The 26947-nt window shown below is 36.5% G+C and overlaps 1 protein-coding gene across 2 annotated transcripts in view; it reads left to right on the top strand.

Moving 5' to 3' along the window:
* The window catches only part of LOC136025828 (xyloside xylosyltransferase 1-like), a 31658-nt gene extending 6375 nt beyond the window's left edge, over positions 1-25283 (top strand). Inside the window, exons 2-3 of one of the 2 annotated variants that reach the window (XM_065701824.1) lie at positions 14246-14599; positions 21579-25283. In XM_065701824.1, the coding sequence (XP_065557896.1) occupies positions 23974-25086 (1113 nt within the window). In that variant the 5' untranslated portion in view covers positions 14246-14599; positions 21579-23973 and the 3' untranslated portion in view covers positions 25087-25283. The remainder of the gene's footprint in view (positions 1-14245; positions 14600-21578) is intronic. The other variant, XM_065701825.1, reaches the window with a different exon arrangement.
* Positions 25284-26947: the final 1664 nt, after the last annotated feature.

Genomic DNA, 26947 nt, shown 5'->3' with positions numbered 1-26947 from the left:
AATGGCAAGGAAGACAATCTTGCAAGCCCTCTGAATCACCGTTTCAACGGTACCATGACACGCATAGTTGTACCAAAGCGCAAAGACACAGCTCAAGCCTCCGTACTCCTACAGATGGACCATTTGGAAACTTGGAAGCAGTCCGAGACATGCATGGTCAAATTCAATACGTCTAAACAAAGGAGCTTCTGATATTCTTATTGTAAGTGCCACGCATGTATCTAAGCGTTATCTTAAAAAATATAATTTTAAAGAGAGTCAATCAGTTTTGTCTCCTAAGAATCCGCTTCTCCACACTTGTCTCTTAGAAAATACACCTCGATCAAGTGAAAAACTTCTCTGCAAGAAAGCCGGGGATCAGTCTTTGCTATAAAACCTTTTACAACCCAGTTCGATTGCTTCACTTTACAAGTTTCTCCTAAGACCCGTCACTGAATATGAATGTCCCATCGCTGAATATGTATCTTTGTATATAAACCATTGCTCCAATCCCTCTCTGAATCTCTCCAGTCTGATAGTGAAAGGTTGAACGTAGCATCGATGGCTATTTTTTACAAGAGTATAAATTAATCTCATTTTGTAGAGCCTCCCCATATTTTTCCCCTGGCTTGCCAAACCGACAAGACAGACACGAAAGCATACAGCTCGGTCTAATTATCTTAAGGTTTAAACACCAAGAATACAGTACCTAGAGAATAGCCGTGTTCGATATTACCCTTCGATTGGGAAAGAATTTTTTGAGAAAGTTTTCCTTAAAATACTCTCTGTTGAGTCCTTCAAAAGAAAATTCAATAATAATTTGAAAAGGTTTTGCTACACAACAAATCTGTTTTATGCACAGATACGTCAAAGGAAGTTAAAAATAGAGTTTTGTCGCTATTATCAGGTCCTGATTCCGTCTTCCACTGAGTAGAAGAGTATTTGGTTAAAACAAATTTGTTTAACTGTTTTTAATTTATGAGGTAGAGTGAGTTCCGCATTTAGGAAGAAGGACCATGACACATTAGAATTCAGGGATGTCAACTGAGGGGAGGGTCGGAGGGAAAATTTCTGCTTAACTCCATGTAAATTCACCACCATAAATTTAAAAAAATACGTTAACCCCATTACCCCCTCCCCTTGAATTTTGTGAATTAATACTCCAGGCGGAAATTAATTTTTCGTTCTTTTAAATGGATATAAATTTCATACAGGAGAACCAGTGAACCAATTTGATTTTAAGTAAGCAAGGATATTGGCTTCCCTTTCTGACTTACGTTTAAGAATTTAGGCCATTGGCTCAATTGGCTCCAATGGCTAAGAAATAAAAAAAAAGATACAGAATTACGATTTAAAGTACTAAACCACACTTTTTACACAGAAACAAAGCTCATGGACTAGAATCAACGCCATAGCGTTGCCTGATTAACTAGTCATGTGCCATCCATGTTTTACTCCTTTCTTTTTTCTCTGGCAACTTCGCGTGAAAGGAGTTGTTGTAAAAATTTTGGAGGGGGCTTACTTAATTGGGAATTAAATGTTTTAGTGCCATTTTTAAACGTCAAGAGTTATTAGAGGGGAACCTGGACCCCTTCTATCCTTTTTTCTAGTCAGCCTCCCGTGATCCCCCCTATCCTCCTGAGATATGAACAAAATTTTGAGAAAATTTAGATCTATATTGTTTGAATGGTTGAAAGGTGTAATAAACGTGGCTTTTGAGACGGAATTACCCTCGGAGCCACTGGGGCATCAAAAGGAACTTTATGTAGGCCTACCAATAGGTTATTTGAGGGCATAGAGTTCCAAAGAAAAGGCCGAAAACTTTTCTGATTGGATTGAAACTTGTATCCCTAAGTCCTTGGGCTAAACAAACTTTGATGCGGGAGGAAAATTAGAAAATAGTATTTATCCCTCTGAAAATAAATGGTACCCGACGAAGAGTCAGGTAAGGGGTGAAAATTGTATTCCCCTGCCATTTGGTTAGAAAGTGCGTGTATTAGAAACTTGGAAGGGAGCTCATTTTATTGGACGAGTCTAGTAGCTTTTTAAGGGTTGTCGTGATTAGATAATAAAAAACACCCTTCGATGTCCATTTTTGCTACACGGTCCCTCGTAGGATGAAGTCCGGGGTTTGAGTCCTGGTGTTGCTATTTTTCGGTTTGGAACAGGAGTCAATGGTGTGGTCAATGGTGTGACTGTGTAATCTGAGCAGACCCAGCCAGGGTTGCCACTCTGTGAAAAAACTAGATTCTTGAAAAAAATCAATAAATCAGCAACTTCATCACATAGATAATTGAATAGAATCACGAAATCAACAAAAAATCACTAAATTATAATTTTGCTGCTTCAACACTCTTAATCAATGTAGTTAATGGTTGATTCGTCTCTTTAGCATGTTCTATACAGAAGCACCTATAGGAAGAGTGTGAAACTACCTCTCTCCCGTAGATGTTCAAAAATACCTTTAAGATTGATATAATGCATAAGTGCAGAAAGTATTTCTTGTTCCAGCCTGTTTCTTAAAGGTGATTTGATTAATTTTAGCAAAGAGAACTGTCTCTCAGCTGATAAGCCAGAATGTGGAACTGATATAAAGAACTTCGCCATCTGTATCACAACTGGGACCATTAAGTCACCCATATCGTTCATGCACTTCCCAAGAAAGTTCCAGAATGAAACAGGATCGCTATCATTTTGTGCATGCACTCCAATCATTTCTCTCGCATGTGGAATTAGGCACCATTCCCTGTTCAAGACTTCATTTGCCAGATCTGCTGTCCGCGAGAAGTGATCATACAATCCAATAATCGATGAAACAGAGCCAGAAACTGCAATAGAAGGGTCGAAACGCCTTAGCTGATTTAAACGATCATCTTGGTCATTGATTTGGTATCGGATAAGGTCACCAAGGGTTTTGTAGAACCTAATACATTTCTTACAAACTCCATCGCCTTTTGAGTCAAATTCCTTCACTGTAAAAATTTTCAGTCCTTGTGCAGAGGCAATAGTGATAAACAGCATGAAAAAAAAAACAAACCTGCCGATACATTCATCACTCACTGAGAAAAATCAGATCATTACAGCTTGAAATTTTGTTATTATTTGGTCAGTGAAATCGTCTATAGTGATGGAAAACTTCGTATTTTTCGGTGTTTTCGAAAGATCACCCTCCCAAGCTCTTCCCTTTGTATTTTTATAGCTTTCATGGCTTTCGAATGAGGTGATTCTGGGCCTCTATTATTAGGACAATGCATAGCGGTTTTGCTACCCTTTAACACCTTGCAGCAGTAATTGCTGTATACTTTGCTCCAAACTATTTGGTTTGTAACTAGCCAGTCCCTAAGAAGGGGGTTCATTATTCATTTTCGAAAATAATTTGAGAGCAAATTTCTTTCAGTTATTAGACTCAACTACATCTGAGCTGGAGTTTTTGTCTGAAACTCCTTAAACAGAGGTGACACAGCTACCAGGCACTGTCTGCGCACAAACCGGAGCACTAATGTTTCTGGACTGTTGGGGTTATCTTCATTCTTTTTAGAAGACTTGTTAAAGAAATCAAAAAGGCTCTTATTCTTTTTGACATCTAAAGCTTCCTTGTGGCCTTGATGTTTATTTTCCTTTAAATGGGTGAGGGATGGGCCAAGTTGCCCTCCAATTTTTTTGGCTACTTAAAAAGGCTATTAGAACTACTAATTTTATTTACGAACGTTTTTATCAATAATAATTACTCGTAACTTACAAATCAACTTACGTAATGAACTTCTATACTCGTATACTTTTATTACGTATATGAGGGGGTTCACCTCCTCGTCAATACCTCGCTCTTTACACTAAAGTTCGAATTTTGTTTCAATTCTTTAAGAATGACCTCTGAATCACAAAGACCGTTCTATTAGAATAAATACCTCTTTAGGAATTACTAAAAATACGTTCAAACAGTTCGTGCTAACGAACTGTAGTAAGGAGCGACCCGGCTCAACAGAAAACGAAACTCTAAATAACAGTATTTTGATGCTAAAAGATACATCAAAAGAATTGAATTTTCATGCTGATTCTAAATATATAAGTTTCATTAAATTTAGTCTTTGTCATCAAAAGTTACGAGCCTGAGAAAATTTGCTTTATTTTGGAAAATAGGGGAAATATCCCCTAAAAGTCATAGGATCTTAACGAAAATCACACCATCGCATTCAGCGTATCAGAGAACCCTATAGAAAAAATTTCAAGGTCCAATCTACAAAAATGTGGAATTTCGTATTTTTTGCCAAAAGACGAATCACGGGTGCGTGTTTGTTTGTTTGTTTGTTTTTTTTCCCCAGGGGTCATCGTATCGACCAAGTGGTTCTAGAGTGTTGCAAGAGGGCTCATTCTAACGTAAATGAAACGTTCTAGTGCCCTTTTTAAGTGACCAAAAAAATTGGAGGGCACCTAGGCCACCTTCCACGCTCATTTTTTTCCCAAAGTCAACGGATCAAAATTTTGAGATAGCCATTTTGTTCCGCATAGTCGAAAACCATAATAACTATGTCTTTGGGGATGACTTACCCCCCACAGTCTCTGGGGGAGGGGCTGCAAGTTACAAACTTTGACCAATGTTTACATACAGTAATGGTTACTGGGAAGTGTACCGACGTTATCAGGGGGATTTTTTTGTTTGGGTGTGGGGTTCAGGGGAGGGGGCTATATGGGAGGATCTTTCCTTGGAGGAATATTTCATGGGGGAAGAGAAATTCAATGAAAAGGGCGCAGGATTTTCTAGCATTACTATTAAAAAAACAAAAATGAAAATATAAACATGAAAAAGGTTTTTTCAATTGAAAGTAAGGAGAGGCATTAAAACTTAAAACGAACAGAGATTATTATGCATATGAGGGGCTCTAAAAATACTTTAGCATAAAGAGCGAGGTATTTAGGAGGAGATAAATACTTCGCTCTTTATGCTAAAATTTTTTAAAGTAATTTCAACTATTTATTCTACGGCCTTTCTGATTCAGGGTTCATTCTTAAAGAATTGGGACAAAACAAGATTTAGTGTGAAGAGCGAGGTATTAACAAGGGGACCAACCCCCTCATACATATAATCAAAAATATAAGAATATAAAAGTTTGTTTCGTAAGTTAATTCTTAAGTTACGTATATTTTTTACTAATAAAAACGTTCGTTAAAAATTAAAAGTTCTAGTTGCCTTTTTAAGTAACCGAAGAATTGGAGGGCAACTAGGCCTCCTTCCCCACCCCTTATTTCTCAAAATCCTCTGATCAAAACTAAGAGAAAGCCATTTAGCCAAAAAAAGAATTAATATAAAAATTTCATTTTAATAATTTATGTGCGGAGAGCCAAAATCGGACATGCATTAATTCAAAAACTTTCAGAAATTAAATAAAAAAAACAAGTTTTTTGAAATGAAAGTAAGGAGCGACATTAAAACTTAAAACGAACAGAAATTACTCCGTATATGAAAGGGGCTTTTCCTCCTCGACACCCCGCTCCTTGCGCTAAAGTTTGATTCTTTCTCGCAACTCTACTTTTTAAAACAATAAAAAACTTTAGCGTAAAGAGTGGGGTGTTGAGGAGGAAAAGCCCCTTTCATATACGGCGTAATTTCTGTTCGTTTTAAGTTTTAATGTTGCTCCTTACTTTCATTTCAAATAACTAGTTTTTTTTTTTTATTTAATAGCGTAAAAAGTGAGGTATTGAGGAGGGAACGAACTTCCTCATAAACGTTATAATTTCTGTTCGTTTTAAGTTCTAATGTCGCTCCTTACTTTCAGCTGAAAAAACTTGTTTTTTTTTAATTGCTCATTGTTATCTTAAATAATACTGGAAAATCCAGCGTTCCCTTCATGGAAATTCTTTTCCCTTATGACAAATTCCTCCATGGAAAGATCCTCCCACATAACACCCTACCCCTAACCCCCCTACCACGAGAAAAGACCCTTGAAAACGTCAGTATACTTCCCAATAAGCAATAATACATACATACAATGGGCAAAGTTCATAACTTGCAGCCCTTCCCCCGGGGACTGTGGGGGTTAAGTCGTCCTCAAAGACATAGTTATTATATTTTACGACTATTGCTGAATAAAATGGCGATCTCAAAATTCTGATCCTGTGACTTCGATAAAAAACGAGCGTTGGAGGGGGCCTAGTTGCCCTCGAGTTTTTTGGTCACTTAAAAAGGACATTAAAACATTTACTTTTCGTTAAAATGAGCTCTCTCGTGACGTTCTAGGACCACTGGGTCGATACGATCAATACTGAGAAAAACAAAACAAAAAAACAAACAAATAAACTCCCATCCTTGATCTTTCTTCTTCAAAAAAAAAAAAAAAAAAAAAAAATTGAAACCTCTACAGAAGGGTTCTCTGATACGTTGAATCTGACGGTGTGATTTTCATTAATATTTTATGACTTAGTGTTTCCCCTTTCTTTTTAAAATAAGGCAAATTTTCTCGGGCTCGTACCTTTTGATGGGTAAAACCAAATTTGACGAAACTTATATTCTTGAAATCTGCATTAAAAAAAAAGCAATTCTTTTGATGTATATATTGGTATCAAAATATTATTTTTTAGAGTTTCGGTTACTATTGAGCCGGGTCACTCTTTACTACAGTCTTAAATGATTGGGATATAAAGTTGAATTTTAGCTTTAAGAGTGAGAGATTACGAAGGGAACAACCTCCCCCCCATTTATGGAATAAATTCTCTTTATTTTTAGTTTTAGTGTTGCTCCTTACTTTCATTAATTTTTTTTTTCATTTCTGATAGTTTATGGCCTTAGTAAAAAGTTTTAGTGCTATAGGATAAAGGACAAATTCACCACACAAATTTGAAATGTTTGGACTTATCTTGTATGTACAGTAAATGGAATTCTGCTTTATAATTTATCCTTTGATGGATCCTACAGGACCCTTATATGAGTTGAAAATTCAATCCCTAGATTTAGTTTATCTTTCATTGAATTAATTCCTAGATTGAATTAGATTGATTGAACTAGATTCAGTCTTTATTTAGTCTTCAAAGTGCGAACACCTCTTTGGATTTATTGGATTTTAAAGCCTACTTTGGACTTGTATTAATTAAGTGCTGTGAACTTGAATTAATTCAGCGACCGCAGCTTTTATCAGTTGTTATTTCGTAATGTTTTCTGCGCTTCAACTTGACCTAGATTCAGAGTGAAAACATTATTTTTTATTTTAAATTTGCATTAATTCAGTGGTTTAAACTCGAATTATTTCAGTGACTGTAGATAATTTTTGATTTCTTATCATTAAGAAGTGTACTGGGAACAAGCATAAGAGGGGAAGGAACCTCCCGCAAGTGACGCATTGTAGCCACCTATATTATGTTACCCATAAATTGCGGGGAATAGTTGAGGGGGTCCTTACTCTTCCCCTGTTCCTAGGTTCCTTCATTACTATTTTGGATTGACGAATATTCAAAGTAAATGGACTTTGATCTTGAACCTTCGTAATGTTTAGTTTTTTCCCCTGTTTTTAACTTTCTTCAGTATAACTTGAAGAGAGTAGAAGATGTAGTTATTCTGAATTCTGCTGCTGACTTTTTTTTGAAAAAAAAAGTTTTTGAAAGTAAGGAGCGACATTAAAACTTAAAACGAACAGAAATTACATCGTATATGAAAGGGGCTTTTCCTCCTCAACACCCCGCTCTTTACACCAAAATTTTACTCTTTCTCTTAACTCTACTTTTTAAAACAGTAAAAACTTTAGCGTAAAGAGCGGGGCATTGAGGGGGAAAAGCCCCTTTTATATAGGGAGTAATTTCTGTTCGTTTTAAGTTTTAATGTCGCTCCTTACTTTCATTTAAAAAAGGTTGTTTTTTTTTATTTCTGGACGTTTTTGAATTAATGCATGTTTTGATCTTGGCTATCCGCACATAAATAATTAAAACGGAATTTGTATATTAATTTTTTCGGCTAAATGGCTTTTCATAGTTTTAATCGGAGGATTTTGAGAAAAAAGGAGCGAGGGAGGAGGCCTAATTGCCCTCTGATTTTTTGATTACTTAAAAAGGCATTTACTTTAAATTTTTTACGAACGTTTTAATAAGTAAAAAATATACGTAACTTACGAATTAACTTACGTAGCGAATTTCTGTATTCGTATGTTTATATTGCATATACGAGGAGGCTCGCCCCTCGTCGATACCTCGCTCTTTACACTAAAGCTTAAATTTTGTCCCAATTCCTTAAGAATGACCTCTGAATCACAAAGGCCGTAGAATAAGTAGTTGTAATTACTAAAAACACTTTAACGTAAAGAGCGAGGTATTACAAGGAGGTAAACCCCTGATATGCGTTATAATCTCTGTTCGTTTTCAGTTTTAATGCTGCTCCTTACTTTCAGTAGAAAAAACTTTTCATATTTATTTTTTCATTGTTTTTTAAATAACGCTAGAAAATCCTGCGCCCCCTCCATTGAAAGTCTCTTCCCCCATGAGCAGTTCCTTCATTGAAAAATCCTCCCATGTAAGCCCTCCCCTCAACTCTCCCTCCCCCAACCAAAACACCCCCCTGAAAACGTCTGTAAACATCCAAGTAACCATTACTACATGTAAACACAGGTCAAAGTTTTAACTTGCAGCCCCTCCCACGGAGACTGCGGGGGAGTAAGTCGTCCCTAAAGACATAGTTATTAGGTTTTATCGACTATGGTGAATAAAATGGCTATCTCAGAATTTGATCCAGTGACTTTAGGGAAAAATGAACGGGGGAGGAGGTCTAGGTGCCCTCCAATTTTTTTGGTCACTTAAAAAGGGCACTAGAACTTTTAATTTCCTTTAGAATGAGCCCTTTCGCGACATTCTAGGACCACTGAGTCGATACGATCACCCCTGGAAAAAAAAAAACAAATAAACACGCATCCGTGATTTGTCTTCTGGCAAAAAAAATGCGAAATTTCAGATTTTTGTAGATAGGGGCTTGAAAATTCTACAATGAGGTTCTCTGATACGCTGAATTTGATGGTGTTATTTTCGCTAAGATCGTATGAATGTTAGGGGTGTTTCCCCCTATTTTCTAAAATGAGACAAAGTTTCTCAGGTTGGTAACTTTTGATGGGTGATACTAATCTTGATAAAACTTTTATATTTAAAATCAGCATTAAAATGCGATTCTTTTGACCCAAATATTGATATAAGAATTCCATTTTTTAGTGTTTCGGTTACTATTGAGCCGGGTCGCTCCTTACTACAGTTCGTTACCACGAACTGTTTGATAATAGATGAATATTGACAGCATTGATGCAAGCGGCTTTTGGGATTCAGCCCAATCAGTCTTGCGCGGATCGGACGTGAAGTTTCTGGAAAGGAGGTCCTACAGAATCGCAAAAGGGATTGGCAACTCGTTTGATTTATCTCTGTTCAAGAACTGTTCTGGAGTTACTGAAGCCACCCAGATTGTTAATTCCTGGTGTGTCAAGATTGCCTTTAGTGAACGAGGGTGTATTGTTGTATATGTCTATGAATCCGTGTCTATGAATTTAAGAAAATTCTGAGATGCTGAAACAAATGCCAGTCTCCTGAACATCTAATTGCTAACTGTCCTAGTACCTTCTATAGATGTGCTAGATGTTCTGGTCCTCATGATTATTGCAAAGACACCCCATGTACGGATCCGATAAAATGCGCAAACCGTGGTGATGATCATGTGGCACTTAGTTTTCGCTGTCCAAGTCTCAAGGATCTTGTTAAGACCATTACGGGGCGCCTTCATAGATGAACTGTCACAAAATTTCGGTGTGTTCGTTTAAAATTAATGGGACTAAAGACAAAGTGCCAAATCAGGAGGATAATTTGAGTTTTGGTGTCCTTCTCCTGTAAGAACACTTGCTTCCTGCCTGCAGCGTGAACTTTTTATGAATGACCGAGATCACATTGTGTTTAGTACCAATGCTAGATGGACTTGGTGTAAGGCCTTCTGGTGGCCTCACGTGTTATATCAGACGGAATCTTGTAGACTTGTCACCGATATGCTACCAATCATCTAAACAGTTTCTAGCTGTAAGACTTGGTGACCCTGTCTTAATTAATTCTTACCTGCTGCATGATAAAAAGTTGGTACAGTCGATATTGAGTTTTGCCAAGTCTTGTGATAAGCTACAAGGTCTAATTAGCCGAATTGAATCTCTTGGGTATTGATGGCTTCTTGCCGGTGACCTAAATTACAACCTTCACATATCATCCAGTCGAATTGAGACCCTACTAAATGTTCTAACCGCTGCGCATAGGATTATAAATAAAGATTGCAGCTTCTCATATATCCATTATAGTAGAACAGTCTCTGGTTTGGACCATTGTGTGTTCACCCCTTCTTCATTCCTCTAATGGTCATGTCGACGATGAGGAAAGAGATTATGATCATCTCGCTCTTAATTTAAATCTATCTATTAGCTTTTCAATCAGTTTCAGTGCTTCTCCTGAGCCTACGAAATGGATTTGCAAACATGATTGGGATAATGCAAGGAAAAGGTTCAATCGGATTTAATTAAAAAAAGGAAATAACTAAACTTAAAGTACACTGCTCTGTGACAAAACTCACGTTGAGACCCGTAAACATAAAAGATTCTTCACTAATACGCAGTACGGCTCCCACTTCACTCTTCGACACAACCCCACGCCTCCTCATTATATATATTTTTTTAATCTTAACCAGAGGGTTCCCCCTCCCTCCCAGGACGTACAACCACCTCATATAAATATACTGAAAAACCTAATTTCAGCTAATTTAATTTATCATTATTTTTTTATCTTTCACTTATTGACCATTAACTAAATATTTCTTTAAGTTATTTTTGAAAGACCATAGGGAGCTCCTAAATATCAGCTCTTTTGGAAGCATGTTCCACACTTCAGCACATGCTACATCCGTGGAAAAATCTGAACGTATTGTTGGAGTTCGTTTCACTTGAATGTCAAAGGCAGATTGCGTGTTTTGATTATGTTGTTCAGATATCAACCGAAACAGATTGTGGAATGGAGATGGAAGTAAACAGGATAAAAATTTAAAAACAAAAACTGAGCATGACAGACGGTAAAGGGAGCCAAGGGACAGATAGTCGGCTACATTTCCAATAATTTTCAATGCACGCTTGTGGATTGTGTCAAGTCTCTTCAGGTGTGATTCGAAGGTTGTCTGCCAAATTATGGCACAATACTACAGGTGAGGCTTCAGAAGTCCGTTGTAAAGTAGATGAAGGGTTTTTTGAGGAAATACCTGCTTCAGTTTCCTGATGATGCCAAGATTGCGGGAGAGTTTCAGCTCCACAGCCTGGATGTGGTTTAGAAAGGGGAGGTTTTCGTCCAGGAGTGCACCTATATACCTCACAAAACCCGTTTCTGGCCGCTTGATCGCTCCTCTAGAAGTCGTAATTCCAGTTATTTATGGATGAATAGTTCCAATCCTTGAAAAGAATAGCACACATAATTTGTAGACATTTAGTACAAATCATATTGCAAGTTGGTCACTCTATTTTTTTACTTTTCAGCTATCCACTATTTCGGTGCCTTATCACCTTCTTGGCGCTGGTTATTTTGTCAGTGATGCTCGTGGTAGGTTAAGCTCTTAATACAGAAACATCATTTCTTCAATTAAACAAGCTGAGGCAATAGCTGTTCCATTGATTCACGTGTAACTTAACACCCGTAAGACCTTTTAGAAGTGTGACCCAAAACTTAAGAAGGTGAAGAACCAAGGTAAGTATTGGTTGAAAATATGGATTGCTTGCGGTAGAGCTTTTAGTGGGCAAGTTTTTAGCATCAAGCAGAGAACAAAATCGGCTTATAAGCGTCATCTTCGTGCAGTTCGTTTTTTACAACTCGAAGAATCTTCTTCTAGTGATATTATTCCGAGATTATCGTGGATTAAACATTGTGCGCACATATTTTCTGCTATTAATCATTATGTTCATAGCCGTTTTATTGCTTTAGTGGCGAAGGTTCTTCCTAATAGTATGAGCCAAAGACATGTTATACCTGTTGATACATCAAATGTTGTAAAATCTCTTTGACGGCTAAAGTCAAAGTCATGTGACCTTGGTGATATTTATGCGGCTCATCTTGATCCGAGGTCAGCTGAACTTCTGTCGCATTTTCAGTTATTATTTCAGACGTGCCTTTCAAGGTCTATTGTTCCTGTGTCATTTTTATGGGGAAGTGTTACTTCTATATTAAAGAAAGGAAAAGATCTAAATTAGTGTAATTCGTACAAGCCGATTACCGTCACCTATGCTCTAAGTAAATTAAGATCAGTATGTGATTACATAGCCTGAATATTTTTTGATTGGTAACATTGAAAATCAATACAAGATCACATAACGGGACTCCTTTGTGTGTTAGCGGCAATCAAAGTAAATTTGAGAATCCAAATATAGTTTTGCGTAAGCCCCACCAAAAATGGTATCTACATAAGTAAACTTTGGAGTAAGGAGTGCTATGATCAATTTCTTCATCTTTCTTCATAAAGGATGCTATGATCTTTTCTACATCTGGTGTTTTTCTCCACTTGATTAGCATTTTGAGGGGAAGACATCTTGAAGTAAAATGTTTTAAAGAAAAAAAATATATCCATTAGCACTACGCATCAACAAGCTGTATATAATACATCAATAACCAATAAAACCCACTGGTTTCTAGAGCCTGATTGGAACTGGATTCTAGGGTCCAGCGTCTTGAAAAATGTCCTGACAGGAAAGCGTCTTGGAGAACAATGTGTCGAAGAAAAGAACATCTCCTATAGTGTTATGTAATAACCAGATATTCATAATAGATTAATAGTCAATAACACCTGCTGGTTGCTAGGACCCCATCGGAACTGGTGGCTAGGGCGCGCTCATGCGGCAGATAGGGCCTACACTACCAATTATTCCTCAAAAGCAGATGTACCAGGATCTATTTCAGGATTAGCCCCCACAAATGGTTAACAAATTTTCAAATATTAGAAGTAGTGGAGGTAGGCTTAGGTATTTAAACAAATTTCTAATACATTAATTTGAGTAGAATATCTGTTCCGTAAAACTTTATTTACCTCCATATCAGCCCTCCCAGATCGTAAGAAGACTCTAAACTGCAGTTTAATCACTCAATCGAGCATGGACGTCCACCAAAATTATTACAGAGGAGGCAGACACCAGAATAGAAACGGTGTAGGGAGGGGTAGAGGAATGTATTTTGTGAGTCCACCAAAACTATCAATCCATCAAAAACTCTTCAGATTAAAATTCCCCTTTAGTATCATAGGAATGGTTTTGGGGTCATGTTGGAATTATTTATTGTGTGGGGGAATTATTTGAGCGTTACTGGACGTGAATAGAAGTTGCATTTTTTTTTGCGGAGGGTTCGGGGTAAAACAAAAGAAACTATGTATCCTTTTATCAAAACGGCTCATCTTCCAATTCTTGGGAACGATTTGTGCTAATGAAGATGAAAACTGCGAATGCTGGGGGAAAGGAGGGAAGAGGGCTTCGTATGTTGTGTTGAGAGGGAAGGAATGAGTGATACCAAAATTTGTGTCCAATCTGCCTACAAGTCTTGGTACTATTGGCCCCAGAGGAATTAAAAGACAGAATATTCAACCCAGGCTATAAAAAAAAAGCATATCTTTAAAACTTCGGGAAAGACTTGGGGGATCGATTTATAAATTTCTGAGATTATAACTTTGCGGGCAAAGCAAGGGGCCATCAAATATTTTGCTTAGGAAGACGAACAGGAGTGCAAAGGAATTTTAGTCTCGTAAATACGAGTGTGCCCAAAAATTGGGGTGACAATTTTTTGATACTTTACAATCTAAATCTATAAGCTATTGTGTCTAGAGGACTCTTTGACAGAGAAAAAAAATATAGTTTTTTTATTCATCCTAAAATGGGGGCAAAACTTTTTTTTAAGATTTTTGAAGGGTTACAGGGTGGTAGCCCTACTTGTTTTTGTGCTAATTTCTGTTCACTTTAAGTTTTACTTTCCCTGTTTGGTAAATTATACTTTTCTGTCCACTTCATGCTTCATCTATTATCTATAAAAAGTATCTGTTATCTTTAGGCTTGGTGTGATAATTGATTTTACTTTCGGTTCATTTTGGGTTTCATTTATCCATTGATAGCAGTTTCTGTTTCTTTTCACTCTTAATTATTTTTTTACTTTTATTCTGCTTGTTATTTTTGTGAAAACTTTTTTTTGGAAAATATTTTTTTTAATGTGATTATAAGAAATCCATTTAGCTTTTTTTAATTACCAAGGTAAATATTCATATTTGCAGATAACTTACAGATTTGAGTCTCTGAACAGAATAGCCGAGTCTTATCGAAGTGAGATCAATCTCTCAAAGAACTACACTTGGTCTGGTGATCAACGGTTCAAAGCGTCAGATGTCACCTTTCATCTTAGACCTCTTTTTCCAAAAATCTTTAGTTATGAAAAAGTCATCGCTCTGGATGTCGACCTGGACTTCAGGTGTAGCATAAAACTGCTTCACAAGCAGTTCGAAAATCTGTACGAAAATAATATTGCTGCACTGGCTTATAACCAGTCGCCATACTATAGGAGAGCCTTCCGCAGCTACAGAATAAAAAATCCAGGTACACATATTGGAGACTTCTTCCCTGGTTATCAGGTAGTAATTTTTGCTTCAATCTTATTTTTTTAATTTATTATCTTTAATTCAGTATTTCTAAATTGTTATTTCACTGTAGTGTATTTATGCTATCTACTTTGCTATTGTATCGCATTTATGTTATTAACTTCTTTATCTTCCATTTCATGGTACTTTTTATGCTTCAAGGAAAAAATATTTTGTTTTGAGCAACATAATCACTACTTTATGCTTTTACTACTATTTTATATTTATCACAATTTTTAGTATCTCTAATTCTAACGACCTTATTGAAAAACTCATTTTCCTTACTATCTGAATTATTGTATTACCATTTCTATATACTCCTTGCAAAAATAAGTTTGCCTTCACTTCCAAACTGTGGAGCTTTTCTTTATATTTTTGTTTCATTTCCTAAAATTTATTATGGTATAACACATTTCCAAAACGTTTTGCTTACTCCTCTTTAACACATTCCGTTTCATATCACTAATAGAGCCCTCACTTCCTCTTTCTGGCTATTTTCTTTCAGTCTCTTAACATGCCAAAGCAATATCTAACTATTATAATGTCTACCTTTGTCTTTTAGATCCTTTGCATTTTCATTCAGGTCCTCCATTTTACATATTCTGAATTCATAGTTTAATGCCTTCTCTTCTTCTCTTACTTTCCTATTTTGCTCGTAAGGCCTATCGGGAATCATGTCATTTTTCAACAATTTTAGTACTGTTTTCGACTCCTCTTTACTAAGTAAACTTTCCTCTATTCTCAAAATTATCTCGTGATCCTCTTTAGTCTCTAATTTTAGCACAATAACATTAACTTAGTAAAACCAACATGTGCCTCATTTTTCTCTCCAGGGGTCTTCAAATAGAAGGAATTTGTCTATTTACTATTTTAATAAATTCAGTTAGAAAACTGACAGTATATATTTCAATAACGTCCTACGGGTAAATACATGCTTGATACCCCCCCCCCACCCCAATAAAAACAAAGCAATAGCATGGAATCGCCACACACAACAACTGTGTAAAAATATCGTATTTCCTCCGATTCTCTTCCACCTACTGCTTCCGCTATTCCCGAATTATTCTGATAAATCTTACAATCAAAAAATTTATATGGGGAAATTATTGAAAAAACAATGGAATACGTAATAGAGACCACAATCTTGACAGGTTCTTTTGAGGGTGAGGCTGTTCTTATTCCTCGCATTCCCATGATTCCAACGGATCTGCCTTTTCAATTTAAAAGATTGCAATTATCCATCTGAATTTTTAAATTCCGTGGATCTTTCAGGGTTTCCACCACACGTGCTACAACTAAAAATAGGCGTACCAATAATACTGTTAAGAAATATCAACCCACCAAAGCTTTGCAATGGCACGCGACTTGCCGTAAAAAAAAAAACAATGGAAAACGTAATAGAGGCCACAATCTTGACAGGGCCTTTTGAGGGTGAGGCTGTTCTTATTCCTCGCATTCCCATGATTCCAACGGATCTGCCTTTTCAATTTAAAAGATTGCAATTCCCAATTCGATTAGCATTTGCAATCACCATCAACAAAGCTCAAGGTCAATCATTAGAAAAATGTGGTATTGATCTTAATACTGATTGTTTTTCCCATGGACAATTGTACGTTGCATGTTCGAGGGTCGGTAAACCTGACAATCTATTTATATGCAGCGACAATTGGTCAGCGAAGAATGTTGTATATTCGCAAGTTTTACGCAGTTAATTTGTATTGTATCTATCTATCTATCTATCTATATAAAAACGAGTTGTGTGTCAAACGAGTCAAATACAGACTATTTGATTGTACATTATTTTATTAGTATTACAAATACAGTTATGAAAAATCTACATGATATAATTTAGTGATTGCGTTTGGATCTTGGACATCAGTTAAGTAAAGTTGATCTGCACTCAACTGCAAATGTTATCATCCGTATTTTTCCTTAAGCGTTTCACAGTCACAGTTACCAGCTATTCTGACCGTTTTACGCACGAACTTTATGACCCTTCTATTGTAAAGAAAATTGGAAAAACAATAAAATTGATCAACAAAAGTGAGAGAAGGAGACAATACCCATACTTCTGTTTTTAGGGATTTTTGTTTTGTTTCAAGCTTGGTTTACCCACTCAGTTTAAGTTTCACTCGTTTTAAGATTTACTTATTCATTTATATTAGTACCTATGTATCTTTTTTTTTACTATTTTTGTTTACTTACATTTGTGTTCGTTTTGGGTCTCATTTATACAACAATCATACAATATTTTTGTAGGTTTTAAGCTTTATTTGCATTTTCAGATTAAGCTTTACTCGTTTTAAGATTTATTCGTTCATTTATATTAGTACCCGTAGTATGCTTTTTTGCTATGATTGCTTTTTTAATTTCTTTTCGTTTTGGGTTTCAATTATTCTTTAATAATAATTTCTGGCCATTTTAAGTTTGAGTTGTTATTGGTTTATTTTCCCTGATCTCAAGTTTAATATGGCCTTTACTTTTCTTTGAAAAACTTCTTTTTCAGAACGTTGTTCTTAATTAATTTCTGTTCGTTTTTTTCTTACCAAAGTTTCAAGTTTTTCGAATTTCCCTATTTCAAAATAATTTATGTTCCGAAATAAAACTATATGTATATTGAAACAATCTTGGCAAGAACTAATATATTTAAACTGAATATTTGATATATAATGCTATCAATTGCTGAAAGCTCATCGGCTCAAGATTTTATTTCGCTGAGATTTTACTTTTTATTTTCAATATTGTAACAAGTAAAAGAGAAAATATTTGTAACATGATTTACTTTAGTAAAGAGCCTAATACGCAATAGATTTTAAGCTTTTACCATTTGGAAAACGGGCAGCAAAATTCGTCCAAACAGTTCGTGGTAACGAACTGTAATTAGGAGCGACTCAATAGTAACCAAAACTCTAAAAAATGGAATTTTGATACCAATAGCTACATAAAAAAAATTGCATTTTAATGCTGATTTCAAATATATAACTTTCATTGAGATTAGTCTGACCTATCAGAAGTTACGAGCCTTGGAAGATTTGCCTCATTTTAGAAAATAGGGAAAAACACCCCCTAAAAGTCATACAACCTTAACGAAAGTCACACCATCAGATTCAGCGTATCAGGGAACCTCATTGTAGAAGTTTCAAGCTCCTATCTACAAAAATGTGGAATTTCACATTTTTTGCCAGAAGACAAATCACAATGCGTGTTAATTTGTTTTTTTTTTTTTTTTTTTCCCCAGGGGTGATCGTGTCGACCCAGTCGTCCTAGAATGTCGCGGGAGGGCTCATTCTAACGGAAATTAAAAGTTCTAATGCTCTTTTTAAGTGACCAAAAAATCGGAGGGCACCTAGGCCCCCCCCACGCTCATTTTCTCCCAAAAGTCACCGGATCAAAATTCTGAGATAGCCATTTTATTCAGCATAGTCAAAAAACCTAATAACTATGTCTTTGGGGACGACTTACTAGCCCGCAGTCTCCCTGGGAGGGGTTCCAAGTTACAAACTTTGACCTGTGTTTACATATAGTAATGGTTACTGGGAAATGTACGGACGTTTTCAGGGGGATTTTCTTTGGTTTGGGAGGGAGAGTTGATGTGAGGGGGGGGGGGTTTACGAAGGAGGATATTTCAATAGAAAAACTTCTCATGGGGGAAGAGACTTTCAATGAAGGGGGCGCAGGATTTTTTTGCATTATTTAAAAAAACAAGGAAAAAATGAAATAAAAAATAAAATATGAGAAGTTTTTTCTACTGAAAGTGAGGAGCAGCATTAAAAATTAAAACGAGGAGAAATTATTGCGCATATGAGGGGTTTACCTCCTCGTAATACTTCGCTCTTTACGCGAAAGTATTTTTAGTAATTTTAGCTATTTATTCTACGGCCTTTGTGATTCAAGGGTCATTCTTAAGGAATTGGGACAGAATTTAAGCTTTAGTGTAAAGAGCGAGGTATCGACGAAGGGTGAACTCCCTCATATACGCAATAAAAATATACGAACATAGAAGTTCGTTACGTAAGTTAATTCGTAAATTACGAATATTTTTTACTAATGAAAATGTTCGTAAAACAATTAAAAGTTCTAGTTGCCTTTTTAAGTAATCAAAAAACTAGAGGGCAGCTAGGCTTCCTCCCTCTCTCCTTTTTTTTCAAAATCTTCCGATTAAAACTATGAGAAAGCCATTTAGCCAAAAAGAAAATTAATATGCAAATTTCGTTTTAATTATTTATGTGCGGAGAGCCAAGATCAAAACATGCATGAATTAAAAAACGTCCAGAAATGAAATAAAAAAACAAGTTTTTTTAAATGAAAGTAAGGAGCGACATTAAAACTTAAAACGAACAGAAATTACTCCGTATATGAAAGGGGCTTTTCTTCCTCAACGCCCCGCTGTTTACGCTAAAGTTTTTTCCTTTTTTAAAAAGTAGAGCTAAGAGAAAGAGTCAAACTTTAGCGTACAGAGGGAGGCGTTGAGGAAGAAAAGCCCCTTTCATATACGGAGTAATTTCTGTTCGTTTTAAGTTTTAATGTCGCTCCTTACTTTCATTTAAAAAAACTTTTTTTTTTATTTAATTTTATAAAAAAACAGGTTTTTTTTAACTGAAATTAAGGAGCAACATTAAAACTTAAAACGAACAGAAAGTACTCCGTACATGAAAGAAGCTGTTCCCTCCTCAAAGGCCCGCTCTTTGGGCTAAAGTTTGACCCTTTCTCTCAAACCTACTTTTTAAAACAATGAAAAACTTTAGCGTAAAGAGTGGGGCGTAGAGGAGGGAATAGATTCTTTCATATACGGAGTAATTTCTGTTCGTTTTAAGTTTTAATTTTGCTCTTTACTTTCAGTTAAAAAATAACTTTCAGTTCAAAAATAAAAAATTTAACTAAATAACTTTAAAAAATTTACTTTCAGTTAAATTTTTTTAATTTAATTTCTGAATGTTTTTGAATTAATGCATGTTTTGATTTTGGCTCTCCGCATATGAATACTCAGAACAAAACTTGCATTTTTTTTTGTCTAAATGGCTTTTTCTTAGTTTCGATCGGACGACTTTGAGAAAAAAGGAGTGGGGGAGGAGGCTTAGTTGCCCTTCAACTTTTTGGTTACTTAAAAAGGCAACTAGAACCTTTAATTTCTTACGATCGTTTTTATTAATAAAAAATATACTTAACTTCCGAATTAATTTCTGTAACGAACTTCTATATTCGTGTATTTTTATTACGTATATGAATGGGTTTGCCGCCTCTTTAATACCTTGCTCTTTACACTAAAGCTTAAATTTTGTCCCAATTCTTTAAGAATGACCCCTGAATCACAAAGCCCGTAGAAGAAATAGTTGGAAATGCTAAACATACTTTAGCGTAAAGAGTAGGTATTTAAAAGGAAATGAGCCCTTTATATGCGTAATATTTTCCGTTCGTTTTGTTTTAATGCTGCTCCTTACTTTCAGTTGAGAAAACTATTTCATATTTATCTTTTCATTGTTTTAAATAATATTAGAAAATCCTGCTCCCCCTTCGTGGAAATTCTCTCCTCCGGTGAAAAGCTCCTCCATAGAAAGATCTTCCCATGTAACCCCCTCCTTATCCAAAGAAAAAAATTCCCATGAAAACGTCTGTACACTTCCCAATAGCCATTACTATATGTATATGCTGGTCAAAGTGTGTAACTCTTAGCCCCTCCCCTAGGGACTGTGAGGGAGTAAGTCGTCCCCAAAGACATAGTTATTAGGTTTTTCGATTATGCTGAACAAAACGGCTATCTCAGAATTTTGTCCCGTTGACTTTGGGAAAAAATGAGCTTGGGAGGTGGTCTAGATGCCCTCCAATATTTTTGGTCACTTAAAAAGAACAGTAGAACTTTTAATTTCCGTTAGAATGAGCCCTCTCGTAGCGTTCTAGGGCCACTGGGTTGATACGATCACCCTTGGGGAAAAGAAAAAAAGAAAGAAAAACAAACAAACAAATAAACACGCACCCGTGATTGGTCTTCTGGCAAAAGATACGAAATTCCACATTGTTGTAATTAGGAGCTTGGAAATTCTACAGTAGGGTTCTCTGATACTCTGAATGCGATGGTGTGCTTTTCGTTAACAATGATTAACTTTTCGTTTCTATGACTTTTTAAGGGGTGTTTCCCCCTATTTTCAAAAATAAGGCAAATTGTAACTTTTGATAAGTAAGACTAAATTTGATGAAACCTATTTATTTTAAATCAGCATAAAAATCAAATTATTTTGATTTATCTATTAGTATCAAAATCCCATTTTTTAAAGTTTCGTTTACTATTGAGCCGGATTGCTCCTTACTACAGTTCGTTACCACGAACTGTTTGACAAAGTGCTTTTATATGAGTAGGCGTTTTCGAGAGTTAAAAGATGCACCTTATAAGTTGTTATCTAAAGGATATCTCTAGCAGCTTCATGTTTCATCAATGTCAATCCGAAAATATCTTTTAATATTATTCGTTTGAAAAGTCGAATCACTGGAATCTATTCATGATCCCTCAGCCGGTGGCCTCAATTCAAGGAAATATAGGGGAGTGGGGATTTATTTAATTTGATTTATTTGATGTTAAATGAATATAATCTTTTCCCAAAACTTACAAGGGGGCATTTTCGTTTGTTTCCGATTTTTCCAATGAAAATGCAAAAAATATGTGAGAGAGTATGGCAATTGACCTCCTCCAATTGATCCCCTTATCCCCCTGCTGATTTTTCTTTCAATGGAATGTCATGATAATAATTTATCAAGTTGACCATAAATGACTTAATGATGACTTTGGAAGTTAGCCGGTGACCAATTTGCATCGCGCCTGTCACAAACCTTTTTTTTGGGTGGGGGAGTGGACGAAGTTAGAAGTTCCAGGCTCTGTGGCATGGGGCCCACATCAGATCATGAGAAATATCAAGCACTGACTAAGTTTGTACCTATTCTGTGCTACCTTTATTTGCTTTACATTTTTCACATCTTGTTGCAGGGTTTGAACACAGGAGTGATGCTCATGAATTTGGAAAAGATGAGAAGCAGCAAAGTTTACAACTCTTACTTCACACACGCTTCACTGAAAACTTTGTTTAGAAAATACAACATGACGTCATTGCTGGGGGATCAAGACTTCTTCACAGTGTTAGGGGCAGAACATCCAGATCTGTTCTATATTTTGGACTGTACTTTTAATAGGCAGATGGATTCTTTTGAATTTTCTCATAGTTTATTTGATAAGTACCATAAGTGTGATGAAGATATAAATATATATCATGGCAACGGAGACTCGATTATTCCAAGCTCTAATGTTGATCCATAACTGAGATTTTTTTTACTCTTGTTAGTAAAATTTTATTTATTTTATTGGCATTATTTTCACGGTCACATAGCCCAGTTTATGGATTGACGACGCATCTTGAACACAAACGTCCTTGTTAGGCCTTGTGGCTGCTAAGATTGAACCAAAGCCCTATATCCCCTAGTGCCAAGTGTTGGTTAGTCCACTGTGACGGCACAGACCCATCAAATTCATATTGGTAAGGCATTATTCTTTTTGTGTTCTTAGTGGAACCACTTGCAAGCATGTACGTAGCGGAGCAAGTAGCTTGAATACCTTGTCCCCAAACCATAAACAATGAGACAGTTAAGGTTATCCCATAATTAATTATATTTTCATCATAATTTATCGAGTAGTTTTTTTTCAGTTGAGTTTATTTAATTGCATGTTTCATAATATATAACATCGATTCAAGTTTCTGCCCAAAGAAAGACATGAATGCCCTTGATACTGGACGACCTCATATATAAAAAACGCTTAACAAACAAAACTCTTAACAAAGCAATAAAATATATAAAAAAATGAAATAAAACAACCAAATCATGACCATACTCTCTCATGAAAATAAAGTTTTTTTTTTTTTTATTTTACTCTAAAATAAACCAAGGTGGTAAGCCACCTGAATGCTATCTGGAAGAAAATTCCAAACCTTTGAACCTAGAAATCTGACTGAAAACCTGTTTCAGTTCCACTTCTGTATTCAGTGACTAGATCATCAGCTTTGCGGTTACTATATCGATAGAGGGATCTATTCTCTCTATAAAAATCCTGAAATGTCTCAGGACTGGCACAATTCCCATGCTGATAGGAGAATGTTCCTGCTTGATAATATCAAAGCCGCCAAACATTAAGCACTTTGAGTTTGTTACAACACGTCTCATTGTCATTACCTTTTTCCAAGTACCTACCAATAAGCCTTATCGTTTTGTCCTGAAGAATTTGAACTCGTTTAAAATTTAAATAAAACTGCTAGACCAAAGCGTACATCCTTCTGAAATACAAGGATGGACTAAAGTGTTGTATAAAAGTAATAAAATTTGTGGCGGTGAAAATTCTTAAAATGTCGAGTTGCTTTAAGTCCTCGTGCGACCTTCGTTGCAACAATATCACTATTCTGTTTCCATGAAAAATCGTGATCTAGGTAGAAACTAAGGTATCGCGTCTCATGCACTTGATAGACTGGATCTTTTGCAAACAAAATATTTCCATCAATATAATGGGGCTTACTTAGTCTTGAATATAAAATAAAACTAGACAGTAAGCTCAGACTGGTAAAACATAAAAACTTTTAAAAACTGGATTAACCTTCAAAATCAAACTATGTAAACATCGACTAGAGAAAGTTAAAGCAGTGTCATCGGCAAACGAGGTCAGACAAGAGTATGGCAGGTAGAACCTCATCATATCAACATATACCAAATACAGAAGTTGACTAAGTACCGAACCTTGTGAAGCCCAACAAGTTAAATAAAACGGGGCAGAACGATATCATCAATCATAAAATCAATAAAGCTACCATTCAAATAACTTTCAAAATACTTTAGAGATGACCCTTTCATATCCTTACATTTTAGTTTTCAACAAAGTTCGCATCTAGCATTCATTCAGTGCAGTCGCATTTCGCTAGCTCTGATAATTTGTGACGTGTGATTTGACCAGTCAACAACTAATTGAATTTAAGCCGGATTGACTCTGTACCTGTTTGGAATAAATAACGAGTGAAATACTTTTGAACTTGTAATTGAAACTTGTTAGATAAATTTATAAACTTGTATATGGTTACGGCTTAAGGATTATTTATGGATTGTGGCTGTGAGTTAGTATTCAGCACTACTATCATCTGAGTCGTGCATTGAAATATTCAGATTACTTGCAAATCACTGGATTACTAGCCCCACTCAAAGATAAGTTATTATTTATTCTCATTGCATTCATTTAGCCAGTGTGGATCATTTCATAATTGTGCTTATTGAGAACTTCTCTGTGGATATACCTCTTTCACTTAATTGTTTTTGGACTGATGCCGAGCCGTGAGTGAAATTTGCTTATCATGGACAATTGGAATACCAGTACGCTTTATTATTGCCCAGTTTTGAATTTTGCTCAGCACAATCTCGATGGGGGGTTGAACCATCAGTCTATTGTGAAATACGCTAGTGATTTTTTCCCGTATGAAGATGTTCTTGGAGCTAAGAAACTTTTATATAGCAATTGCTTCCCAGATGAGCCTATACCTCGTCGTTCGGGATCCAGTGCTAAGAATAGCTCATTTTCGGACATTATCGCTACTCTTTCTCGCTGCTCTGCAGAAAATATTGATATTCCAGAGTTCGTGATCAAATCCCCCTCTGAAGTCCCTAGCATTCCGGCGTCAGCTTATTCTATCCTTACCGCCAAAGTCAACCAGTGCCTTGATCAGTTAAAATCGCTTGCTCACCTCAATAGTCCAACAACGTCTATTAATAGTTCTTTGGTCTCAGATAGTAAGGGTACCAATCACAAACCCTCGTACGCCATTGTTCTTAAATATCCGCCTCCAGAACTAAGAGACCCCGTTTCTCGCAAGAAAAAGCTTGATTCTTTCGCCGGACATGACGGTATTGTGTCGGTAAAGTCCGATCCGGTAAGGAAAAGATGGGTTGTTGTTACGCGGGATAAAGTTTCCGCCAATTCTCTTGCCGCATCTGCTGTTGCGAGCTATCCAAATATTCTTGCTAAAGTGATTGATCGCAAACCTCTTGGAGTAATTAGGGGACTTCCCGATAGTGCTTCTAGCAGTATACTCATCTCCGTTATTCCTGGTCTTGTTGAGGCCAGCCAGATCGGCTCTTCTCATACATTCCGTTTAGAGTTCCTTGATTCCGCTGCACTAAAATCTGCCATCGCTACAGGTCTGCGCTTGGGTTACGAGTCTTTTAAAATATCGGAATACAAAGAATTGCCCAGACGGTGTCTTAGATGCCAAAGTATCCATCATTCGTTAGCTCACTGCCCAGGTGCCCCGAATGAGATGAAGTGCTCTAAATGTTCTGGATGCCATTCCAATACTAAAGACAATCCTTGCTTAGAGGCTCCGAAATGTGCCAACTGCGGCGAAGCTCATGTTTCCTATAGTATGAATTGCCCAGTGATAAAACGCGCTCTGAACTCTGCTCCAAAATGAACCAAGCCACTATTTTAAGCTTTGCTTCTCTTAATATTAACGGCACAAAAGACAAAGACTTGTTAATTAATGAATTATTAGTCCATGACATAGTGTTCTTGCAAGAACATCTTTTGACCAAATCAAACGTTTCTAGCCTGAAGCGATCTTCTGTCCACCATTTCTTTTCGCAAGAGGCCAAGAAAACTAGCAACTTTTTTCCGTTCCCCATCAAAGCCCTGTGTGATTCATTGTGATGATAACATCTTAGCGATTCAATGTGACAGTACCGCCTTTATAAACGTTTACTTACCTTGCGATCGACGTTCTATAGCATCGTTCACATCTTTCGCTAAATGTTGCTCCAGTTTAAAGTCTCTACTTGAAAGTCTACGTTTGAAAGACCTAAATTGGGTTTTAGCTGGTGACCTTAACTGTGACATTCTTGGTACCTCCGATAGATCAATCCTCTTGCTAGAATCCCTTCCTAGCATATATCACGTCGCAGTTAAGAGCCTCCCATTCACGTATATTCATAACAGAGGCTGTTCAAAATCGAACCTGGATCACGTGATCTCTTCCAGTTCCAGCTTAATATCATCGATTGTCAGAGTGGACGAAGAGAAGATTGACGACGATCACCTTATTCTTAGCTGTAATTTGTCCTGTGAGCTATTTGGCAAGATACTTTCGGCTCAGCCGAAGTGGCATACGAAGTTGAATTGGGATCGTGCTAATGTCCCACTATACCTTGCCACGCTAACTGCTTTACTCTCGACCATAAACGTGCCATATCACCTGCTGCGAACGTCAGTTTCCTCGCCTTCAAGTACAATTGACCTAAATTTCTATTATTGTCAAATCGTCCATTGCCTTAAATCAGCTTCCAAAGCTGCAGTGCCTGTGGATAAAGTTAGGATTGGTACAAGAAAGCCTAATTGGAACGTTGATCCTGAAGTAAAACGTGCTAAGCTAAAAGCTAAATTTTGGCTACGTATGTGGATATCATGTGACCGACCATCTTCTGGAGCTGTTTTCTCTGCGAAACAAAGGTGTAAACTTGAATATAAGGCCAGTTTGAAGAGGGCACGCTTGAATGCATGGCCAGGCCCCACCGATAAGGCCTCCTGGAATAAGGTTATTAATAGTGAGAAATGTTCCCCATCTACCCTATCTTGTCTCCCGCTAGTTAATTTTGTTGATCATTATAAGCGTGTGTTCAGTGTATTTAATAGTTTTCTTCAGTCTTTTTATTATAAGTTGCTTAAACCGCTTTTACCATACCGTCTCCTGCAGGCTCATGTCCAGCCTGTAGCAATATCTGAAATTCGCCGGGCTTTAAGAAAAATTAAGCGTTCAAATTGCCTTGATGGTGACGGCCTTTCTTACCGATTTTTTGCTTATGATTGTCCTGCTCTACTTAACCATCTACAAATATTTTTCCAGTCTTGCTTAGCACAGTCGCTTGTTCCTGATAGTTTCCTTTGTGGCCGTGTAACGTCTATTCAAAAGCGAGGCAAGGACCCCACATCATGTGTGAATTATCGTCCCATTACAGTATCGTGTTTCTTAAGTAAGTTGCTTGAACATTTGTTACTACCAGAAATTGAGTCGAATTGTGATTTTACGCCTTTTCAATTTGGTTTTCGGAAAAGTTTCGGTTGCTCCCATTTACATCATGTTTTAAGCCGACTCATGAAAGATGCCGTAAAAGCTAAAATGTCTTTATACTGTCTTACTGTTGATATTTCTGGAGCTTTCGACAATATTGTGCACTCTCAGGCTCTATTTTCCCTTACTTCTTCAGGTGTTAATCCTTCCGTACTAAGTTTATTGTCTTCTTGGTATTCAAAGTCTAAAATTCAAGTTACCTGGAATGGCC

Source organism: Artemia franciscana, chromosome 4 (assembly GCF_032884065.1).
Source record: "Artemia franciscana chromosome 4, ASM3288406v1, whole genome shotgun sequence".
In the NCBI taxonomy this organism is placed as follows: Eukaryota; Metazoa; Arthropoda; class Branchiopoda; order Anostraca; family Artemiidae; genus Artemia; species Artemia franciscana.
The sequence above is the reverse complement of the archived record's forward strand: the minus strand, read 5'-3'. Positions and strand labels throughout refer to the sequence as shown.